Genomic DNA, 10,000 nt, shown 5'->3' on the forward strand with positions numbered 1-10,000 from the left:
TTTTTTTGGTATACCTACTTGAGCCGGATGAAAGGAAACTTTCACGTCCGATTTTGAGGGGGGGAGATCCTATCCCAATTTTTATTTTGCTAGGCCCATAGATAAAAAACCTACTTTTTTACGATTACGGGGTTTATTAGAATATGAAATTCAACCCTGGAAATACAGGATCCCCATTTTTTTTACTACCCGGAGCTTCGATACATTTCGAAATCGAGAGATGTCTACCGGGGGAGGTTCTATCAGACAACAATTAGCCAATCTAGATTTACGAATTATTATAGACTATTCATTGGTAGAATGGAAAGAATTGGAGGAAGAGGAACCCACAGGGAACGAATGGGAAGATCGAAAAGTTGGAAGAAGAAAAGATTTTTTGCTTAGACGCATGGAATTGGCTAAGCATTTTATTCGAACAAATATAGAACCAAAATGGATGGTTTTGCGTCTATTACCAGTTCTTCCTCCTGAGTTGAGACCAATCTATCATATAGATGAGGATAAACTAGTGACCTCGGATATTAATGAAATCTATAGAAGAATTATCTATCGGAATAATACTCTTACAGATCTATTAACAACAAGTATAGCTACGCCAGAAGAATTAATAATATCTCAGGAAAAATTGCTACAAGAAGCCGTGGATGCACTTCTTGATAATGGAATCTGCGGACAACCAATGAGGGATGATCATAATAGAGTTTACAAGTCGCTTTCAGATGTAATTGAAGGCAAAGAAGGAAGAGTTCGCGAGACTCTGCTTGGTAAACGAGTCGATTATTCAGGGCGGTCCGTGATTGTCGTGGGCCCTTCACTTTCATTACATCGATGTGGATTGCCTCGCGAAATAGCAATAGAACTTTTCCAGGCATTTGTAATTCGTGACCTAATTAGAAAACATCTTGCTTCGAACATAGGAGTTGCTAAGAGTCAAATTCGGAAAAAAAAACCGATTGTATGGGAAATACTTCAGGAAATTCTGGATGACCATCCTGTATTGCTGAATAGAGCGCCTACTCTGCATAGATTAGGCATACAGGCATTCCTCCCCGTTTTAGTGGAAGGGCGCGCTATTTGTTTACATCCATTAGTTTGTAAGGGCTTCAATGCAGACTTTGACGGGGATCAAATGGCTGTTCATGTGCCTTTATCTTTGGAGGCTCAAGCAGAGGCGCGTTTACTTATGTTTTCTCATATGAATCTTTTGTCTCCAACTATTGGGGATCCGATTTCGGCACCAACTCAAGATATGCTTAGTGGACTCTATGTCTTAACGAGTGGAAATCGTCGGGGTATTTGTGTAAATAGGTATAATCCATGTAATCGTAGAAACTATCAAAATGAAGATAATAACTATAAGTATACAAAAAAAAAAGAACCCTTTTTTTGTAATCCCTATGATGCAATTGGAGCTTATCGGCAAAAACGAATCAATTTAGGTAGTCCTTTGTGGCTGCGGTGGCGACTAGATCAACGCGTTATTGCTGCAAGAGAAGTTCCCATCGAAATTCACTATGAATCTGTGGGGACCTATTATGAGATTTATGGACACTATCTAATAGTACGAAGTATAAAAAAAGAAATTCTTTATATATATATTCGAACCACTCTTGGTCATATTTCCCTTTATCGAGAAATAGAAGAAGCCATACAGGGGTTTTGGCAGGGCTGTTGTAATTCTATGCTACCAACGGGAATTCGAGTCTCTCCGGGTTAACTAGGACCATAAGTGCAGAATTTCTACGTGAATCAAGATCTAGAAAAGGAAGTTTTCCAATCACTGACTCAAGCCCATTGTAAAATTCTACTCAGCGCAATATGGAGGTACTGATGGCAGAACGGCCCACTCAGGTCTTTCACAATAAAGTGATAGACGGAACTGCCATGAAACGGCTTATTAGTCGATTTATTGATCACTATGGAATAGGATATACATCACATATCCTGGATCAAGTAAAGACTCTGGGTTTCCGACAAGCTACCGCCGCATCCATTTCATTAGGAATTGATGATCTTTTAACAATACCTTCTAAAAGATGGCTAGTTCAAGACGCTGAACAACAAAGTTTTATTTTGGAAAAACACCATCATTATGGGAATGTACACGCGGTAGAAAAATTACGTCAATCGATCGAAATATGGTATGCCACAAGTGAATATTTGCGACAAGAAATGAATCCTAATTTTCGGATGACCGATCCTTTTAATCCAGTCCATATAATGTCTTTTTCGGGAGCCAGAGGAAATGCATCTCAGGTACATCAATTAGTAGGTATGAGAGGATTAATGTCGGATCCTCAAGGGCAAATGATTGATTTACCCATTCAAAGCAATTTACGCGAAGGACTGTCTTTAACAGAATACATTATTTCTTGTTACGGAGCCCGTAAAGGGGTTGTGGATACCGCTATCCGAACATCAGATGCAGGATATCTCACGCGCAGACTTGTTGAAGTAGTTCAACACATTGTTGTACGTCGAACAGATTGTGGCACCGTTCGAGGTATTTCTGTAAGTCCTCGAAATGGAATGATGACGGACAGGATTTTTATCCAAACATTAATTGGCCGTGTATTAGCAGATGATATATATATAGGTTCGCGATGTATTGCTACTAGAAATCAAGATATTGGGGTTGGACTTGTCAGTAGATTCATAACTTTTAGAGCACAACCAATCTCTATTCGAACCCCCTTTACTTGTAGGAGTACATCTTGGATTTGTCAATTATGTTATGGCCGGAGTCCAGCGCATGACGACCTGGTCGAATTGGGAGAAGCCGTAGGTATTATTGCAGGTCAATCTATTGGAGAACCGGGCACTCAATTAACATTAAGAACTTTTCATACCGGCGGAGTATTTACAGGGGGTACTGCAGAACATGTGCGAGCCCCTTCTAATGGAAAAATAAAATTCAACGAGGATTTGGTTCATCCGACACGTACACGTCATGGACATCCTGCTTTTCTATGTTCTAGAGACTTGTATGTAACTATTGAGAGTGAAGATATTATACACAATGTGTGTATTCCGCCCAAAAGTTTTCTTTTAGTTCAAAACGATCAATATGTAGAATCAGAACAAGTGATTGCTGAGATTCGCGCGAGAACCTCCACTTTGAATTTGAAAGAGAAGGTTCGAAAACATATTTATTCTGACTCAGAAGGCGAAATGCACTGGAATACTGATGTGTACCATGCACCTGAATTTACATATGGTAATATTCATCTCTTACCAAAAACAAGTCATTTATGGATATTATTAGGGGAGCCCTGGAGATACAGTCTAGGCCCTTGTTCGATCCACAAGGATCAAGATCAAATGAACGCTTATTCTCTTTCTGTCAAGCCAAGATATATTGCTAACCCCTCAGTAACTAATAATCAAGTGAGACACAAATTTTTTAGTTCGTATTTTTCTGGTAAAAATCAAAAAGGAGATAGGATTCCTGATTGTTCAGAACTGAATCGAATGACATGTACGGATCATTCTAATCTCAGATATCCGGCCATTCTCGACGGTAATTCTGATTTATTGGCAAAGAGGCGAAGAAATAGATTCATCATCCCACTCGAATCGATTCAAGAAGGCGAGAACCAACTAATACCTTCTTCAGGTATCTCAATGGAAATACCCAGAAATGGTATTCTCCGTAGAAATAGTATTCTTGCTTATTTCGATGATCCTCGATATATAAGAAAGAGCTCGGGACTTACTAAATATGAGACTCGAGAACTAAATTCAATCGTCAACGAAGAGAATTTGATTGAGTATCGAGGAGTCAAGGTATTTTGGCCAAAATACCAAAAGGAAGTAAATCCATTTTTTTTTATTCCCGTGGAAGTCCACATTTTGTCCGAATCTTCTTCCATAATGGTACGGCACAATAGTATTATTGGGGCAGATACACAAATCACTTTCAATAGAAGAAGTCGGGTAGGCGGATTGGTCCGAGTGAAGAAAAAAGCAGAAAAAATGAAACTGATAATCTTTTCTGGAGATATCCATTTTCCTGGAAAGACAAATAAGGCATTCCGATTGATACCGCCAGGAGGGGGAAAACCAAATTCCAAAGAATACAAAAAATTGAAAAATTGGCTCTATATCCAACGAATGAAACTTTCCAGGTATGAAAAAAAGTATTTTGTTTTGGTTCAACCTGTAGTCCCATATAAAAAAACGGATGGTATAAATTTAGGAAGACTTTTCCCGCCGGATCTCTTGCAGGAAAGTGATAATCTACAACTTCGAGTTGTCAATTATATCCTTTATTACGACCCAATTCTTGAAATTTGGGACACAAGTATTCAATTAGTTCGGACTTCTTTAGTGTTGAATTGGGACCAAGACAAAAAAATCGAAAAGGCCTGTGCTTCCTTTGTTGAAATAAGGACAAATGGTTTGCTTAGATATTTTCTAAGAATCGACTTAGCTAAGTCACCTATTTCTTATACCGGAAAAAGGAACGATCTGTCGGGTTCAGGATTGATCTCTGAGAATGGATCAGATCGCGCTAATGTCAATCCATTTTCTTCCATTTATTCCTATTCCAAGTCAAGGATTAAAGAATCCCTTAATCCAAATCAAGGAACTATCCATACGTTGTTGAATCGAAATAAGGAATCTCAATCTTTGATAATTTTGTCATCATCCAATTGTTTTCGAATAGGCCCATTCAACGATGTAAAATCTCCCAATGTGATAAAAGAATCAATCAAAAAGAACCCCCTAATTCCAATTAGGAATTCGTTGGGCCCGTTAGGAACAGGTTTTCCAATTTATAATTTTGATTTATTTTCCCATTTAATAACCCATAATCAGATCTTGGTAACTAACTATTTGCAACTTGACAATTTCAAACAGATTTTTCAAATACTTAAATATTATTTACTGGATGAAAATGGTCAAATTTATAATCCCTATTCATGCAGTAACATCATTTTGAATCCATTCCATTTGAATTGGTATTTTCTCCATTACAATTATTGTGAAGAGACATCTCCAATCGTTAGTCTTGGGCAGTTTCTTTGTGAAAATGTATGTATAGCAAAAAAAGGACCGCATTTAAAATCGGGTCAAGTTCTAATTGTTCAAGTTGACTCTGTGGTAATACGATCAGCTAAGCCTTATTTGGCTACTCCAGGAGCAACTGTTCATGGACATTATGGGGAAATCCTTTACGAAGGCGATACATTAGTTACATTTATATATGAAAAATCAAGATCTGGTGATATAACGCAAGGTCTTCCAAAAGTGGAACAGGTGTTAGAAGTGCGTTCGATTGATTCAATATCGATGAATCTCGAAAAGAGGATTGAGGGTTGGAACAAATCTATAACAAGAATTCTTGGAATTCCTTGGGCATTCTTGATTGGTGCTGAACTAACTATAGTGCAAAGTCGTATCTCTTTGGTTAATAAGGTCCAAAAGGTTTATCGCTCCCAGGGGGTGCAGATACATAATAGGCATATAGAAATTATTGTACGTCAAATAACATCAAAAGTTTTGGTTTCAGAAGATGAAATGTCTAATGTTTTTTCGCCCGGAGAACTAATTGGATTGTTGCGAGCGGAACGAATGGGACGCGCTTTGGAAGAAGCGATCTGTTACCAAGCCGTCTTATTGGGAATAACAAGAGCATCTATGAATACTCAAAGTTTCATATCCGAAGCTAGTTTTCAAGAAACTGCTAGAGTTTTAGCAAAAGCAGCTCTCCTGGGCCGTATCGATTGGTTGAAAGGCCTGAAAGAAAACGTTGTTCTGGGGGGGATGATACCTGTTGGTAGCGGCTTCAAAACACCTTCAAGCGAACCTAACAACATTCCTAACAACATTGCCTTTGAACTCCAAAAAAAGAATCTATTAGAGGGGGAAATGAAAGATATTTTGTTCTACCACAGAAAATTATTTGATTCTTGCCTTTCAAATAATTTCCATGATACACAAGAACAATCATTTTTTTAGGATTTAATGATCTCTAAGAGCAGATTCACCCCTTTCTTTTATCTTTTATAAAGGATCTGTTGGTCCAGTCATTTGATTTGGTAATAGTAATCAAAAAAAATAACAAATAGAAAAGAATAATGGCTTGGGCTGTGTATCTACGCCAATCTATGGTATAAAAGAAGGTTCCATCGGAACAATTATTTATTTCAGGGTACCTCTCTCTTTTTTTTTTCAAAAGGGGGAGGCAGTGTGGGGAGAAATGACAAGAAGATATTGGAACATTAATTTAGAAGAGATGATGGAAGCAGGAGTTCATTTTGGCCATGGTACTAGGAAATGGAATCCTAAAATGGCACCTTATATCTCTGCAAAACGTAAAGGTATTCATATTACAAATCTTACTAGAACTGCTCGTTTTTTATCAGAAGCTTGTGATTTGGTTTTTGATGCAGCAAGCAGAGGAAAACAATTCTTAATTGTTGGCACTAAAAATAAAGAAGCTGATTCAGTAGCATGGGCTGCAATAAGGGCTCGGTGTCATTATGTTAATAAAAAATGGCTCGGTGGTATGTTAACGAATTGGTCCACTACAGAAACAAGACTTCATAAGTTTAGAGACTTGAGAACCGAACAAAAAACAGGGGGGCTCGACCGTCTTCCGAAAAGAGATGCGGCTATGTTGAAAAGACAATTATCTCATTTGCAAACATATCTGGGTGGGATTAAATATATGACAGGGTTACCCGATATTGTAATCATCGTTGATCAGCACGAAGAATATACGGCCCTTCAAGAATGTATCACGTTGGGAATTCCAACAATTTGTTTAATCGATACAAATTGTGACCCCGATCTCGCAGATATTTCGATTCCAGCCAATGATGACGCTATATCTTCAATCCGATTAATTCTTAACAAATTAGTATTTGCAATTTGTGAAGGCCGTTCTGGCTATATAAGAAATCCGTGATTAATAATAAGATAAATAACTTATTTCATTTCGGAACCTTCATAGATTTATCGAATCGGTTACTATTTCTGAATCTCAAAAATAGAGATAAAAATAACAAGGAATAGAATTTGATTAGTTGGTATTCAAAATATATGATTCAAGTAGTCAAGTCGAGAAAGAGATGGTTGAATCAAAATAATTTTGTTTAAAATTCTATTTTTGTCAGAGGGCAATATGAATGTTCTATCATGTTCCATCAACACACTAAATGGGTTATACGATATATCCGGTGTGGAAGTAGGCCAACATTTTTATTGGAAAATCGGGGGTTTCCAAGTCCACGGCCAAGTACTTATTACTTCTTGGGTTGTAATTGCTATCTTATTAGCTTCAGCCACTCTAGCCGTTCGGAACCCACAAACCATTCCGACCAGCGGTCAGAATTTCTTCGAATATGTCCTTGAATTTATTCGAGATGTGAGTAAAACTCAAATTGGAGAAGAATATGGTCCTTGGGTTCCTTTTATTGGAACTATGTTTCTATTTATTTTTGTTTCTAATTGGTCAGGCGCCCTTTTACCTTGGAAAATCATACAATTACCTCATGGGGAGTTAGCCGCCCCCACGAATGATATAAATACTACTGTTGCTTTGGCTTTACTCACATCAGTGGCATATTTCTATGCGGGTCTTAGCAAAAAAGGATTAGGTTATTTCGGTAAATATATTCAACCAACTCCAATTCTTTTACCTATTAACATCTTAGAAGATTTCACAAAGCCCCTATCACTTAGTTTTCGACTTTTCGGAAATATATTAGCCGATGAATTAGTAGTTGTTGTTCTTGTTTCTTTAGTACCTTCAGTGGTTCCTATCCCTGTCATGTTCCTTGGATTATTTACAAGTGGTATTCAAGCTCTTATTTTTGCAACTTTAGCTGCGGCTTATATAGGTGAATCCATGGAGGGCCACCATTGACTAGTTTTCTAAATAGTCTTTTTTTAGTTTAACCTAAGGCAATGTTGTGTGGCTAAAAAAAATTGACTTAGGGAATGAAAATACCCAACTACACTATATATGATCTAGAGTAATAGAAAAAAAGATTACAATAAAGATTACAATATTGATATTAGAGTAGAGAATAAAAAAAAAAGGAAAGAGATCTCAAAGATCTTTTTCCTAAAATTCCCGTTTGGTGCATTTATATCATAATCATACTTTCCCCTCAATGAATATTGAGTTTAGATTGGTCATCGAATCCGAATATGAACTATTCGGAGTCGTAATTTGACGAAGAAGTCTTGTACGATGTGTGATTAAATAAAAAAAGGATGTTCTAGAGAACGATTCCCCCTTTTCAGTTGATTTTATTCAACGATTGACCAAACGAAAATATTAATAAATAATAAATTGTACGAACTTAGATCAATCAAATCAATTTCTATGCAACGATTCGGCCCAATCAATTTATCCATTTATTATCTTATCAATTTAGGTTGCGTGATAATGATAAAGAAAGGGAAAGGATAATTTCTAAAAAAGGGGATTTATAAATGGTTCGTAGAGGCGAGGTCGAACTAGGTATATGGAATTGAATGGCTATAAGTTAACTCTTGTCAAGGGTTAGACGCATCCTTATCAAATCAGCTTGAATTAAAGATTAGGGAAGAGTTGGTTTACATTGTGGAAGAAAGACATGTATATGTGATATTAGATATTGACTAGTTATATATGAGCTAAAGATATATCTAATTTCCCCTACTAATCGAATGTGAATGTAGATGGGGATTCTATATATATAAGTCCTTCTGTCTCATCTGTGACTGTGAGTTCAATGAATAAACGGATGAAGTCAATAAAAAAATCGAAGAATTCAAAGAGCGTTTCGGGACAAAGAAACGGAAAAACTAAAGTTGTATGGATTCACAAAGACTTTCTCGAGAGAAACTAAAAAAGAGATATCAAAGTCGTTTTGATGATTCAAGAATGTTATTACTTAAATTCAAAGTTCGTAGTTACTTCGACTGTATGAATCGTAGCAATGGAATCATTAAGTCATAGTTCATTGGTTGAATGTATCATTAACCATTTTTTTTTGGTACGAGGAACTTATCATGAATCCACTGATTTCTGCCGCTTCCGTTATTGCTGCTGGATTGGCTGTAGGGCTTGCTTCTATTGGACCTGGAGTTGGTCAAGGTACTGCTGCGGGTCAAGCTGTAGAAGGTATCGCGAGACAGCCCGAGGCGGAGGGAAAAATACGAGGTACTTTATTGCTTAGTCTAGCTTTTATGGAAGCTTTAACCATTTATGGCCTGGTTGTAGCATTAGCACTTTTATTTGCGAATCCTTTTGTTTAATATTCGAAATATGAAAAATCAAAATTTTTCATATTTTATTGCCTTGGACTTGTGCTTTGCTTTTTCGAATTAAATAAAGATTTCATTCCTAGAATTACTTATTCGTTGAGAAAATAACCCACGGGAAGGGCTGATTTGCGGATGAGGAATTAGCATACCAACTTGCTTTCATCCTTCCCGTTCGTGTTCGTAGGCCTTTTTTTAGTTTTTAAGAGGGGTTGCAACCAAGGAGGTAATTCATTATTTCTAAATCGAATAAAAAATCTATTCTATTTAGAAAGTAGGAAACTAGCAATATCAATATATATAAGAGGGCAAAGTAATACAAAAAGAACTCTGTTCGATTTTTTAGTCTATCTATACGAGGAGATCATATGAAAAATGTAACCGATTCTTTCGTTTCTTTGGGCCACTGGCCATCCGCCGGGAGTTTCGGGTTTAATACCGATATTTTAGCAACAAATCTAATAAATCTAAGTGTAGTGCTTGGGGTCTTGATCTTTTTTGGAAAGGGAGTGTGTGCGAGTTGTTTATTTCAAGAATAGGCTGGATCCAACCAGATGTACTTTTTCTGTTATAACTAGGAAAGTTATACCTAATAAAGAAGGGTGCATGATCTCGCGAATTACTTCTGAATAAATTCAGAAATCATATGTAAGAACTATAGCATTTCGTAATTTATTGGAAAATCCACTTTGATTCTCTATCAACCAATAATGTGGGACCGTTCACATGGTTAAAG

The 10,000-nt window shown here is 36.9% G+C and overlaps 5 protein-coding genes across 5 annotated transcripts in view; all 5 read left to right on the top strand.

Moving 5' to 3' along the window:
* Window positions 1-31: 31 nt before the first annotated feature.
* LOC122195388 (DNA-directed RNA polymerase subunit beta') lies at window positions 32-1,863 on the top strand (the record flags this gene model as incomplete). The annotated part of the gene is made up of 1 exon (XM_042897252.2): window positions 32-1,863. A coding segment is annotated over one exon (1,686 nt), but the record flags the coding sequence as incomplete, so codon positions are not given.
* LOC122197871 (DNA-directed RNA polymerase subunit beta'') lies at window positions 1,819-5,966 on the top strand. Its single transcript, XM_052767986.1, has one exon. It carries the CDS (start codon window positions 1,819-1,821, stop codon window positions 5,962-5,964), a length of 4,146 nt encoding a protein of 1,381 aa, XP_052623946.1. The 3' UTR covers window positions 5,965-5,966.
* Window positions 5,967-6,205: 239 nt separating this feature from the next.
* LOC122196286 (30S ribosomal protein S2, chloroplastic) lies at window positions 6,206-6,916 on the top strand. Its single transcript, XM_042898719.2, has one exon. The coding sequence runs from the start codon at window positions 6,206-6,208 to the stop codon at window positions 6,914-6,916; it is 711 nt and encodes a 236-aa protein (XP_042754653.1).
* A 212-nt stretch (window positions 6,917-7,128) lies between these two features.
* LOC122195666 (ATP synthase subunit a, chloroplastic-like) lies at window positions 7,129-8,056 on the top strand. The gene has a single exon (XM_042897706.2). The coding sequence runs from the start codon at window positions 7,133-7,135 to the stop codon at window positions 7,874-7,876; it is 744 nt and encodes a 247-aa protein (XP_042753640.2). The 5' UTR covers window positions 7,129-7,132; the 3' UTR covers window positions 7,877-8,056.
* A 1,209-nt stretch (window positions 8,057-9,265) lies between these two features.
* Window positions 9,266-10,000, top strand: part of LOC122195455 (ATP synthase subunit b, chloroplastic-like) — a 1,639-nt gene continuing 904 nt past the window's right edge. Inside the window, exon 1 of the mRNA XM_052767991.1 lies at window positions 9,266-9,777. Within this exon, the coding sequence (XP_052623951.1) occupies window positions 9,633-9,777 (145 nt within the window). The 5' untranslated portion in view covers window positions 9,266-9,632. The remainder of the gene's footprint in view (window positions 9,778-10,000) is intronic.

Source organism: Lactuca sativa, unplaced genomic scaffold (genome assembly GCF_002870075.4).
Source record: "Lactuca sativa cultivar Salinas unplaced genomic scaffold, Lsat_Salinas_v11 Lsat_1_v11_unplaced_20, whole genome shotgun sequence".
NCBI lineage: Eukaryota > Viridiplantae > Streptophyta > Magnoliopsida > Asterales > Asteraceae > Lactuca > Lactuca sativa.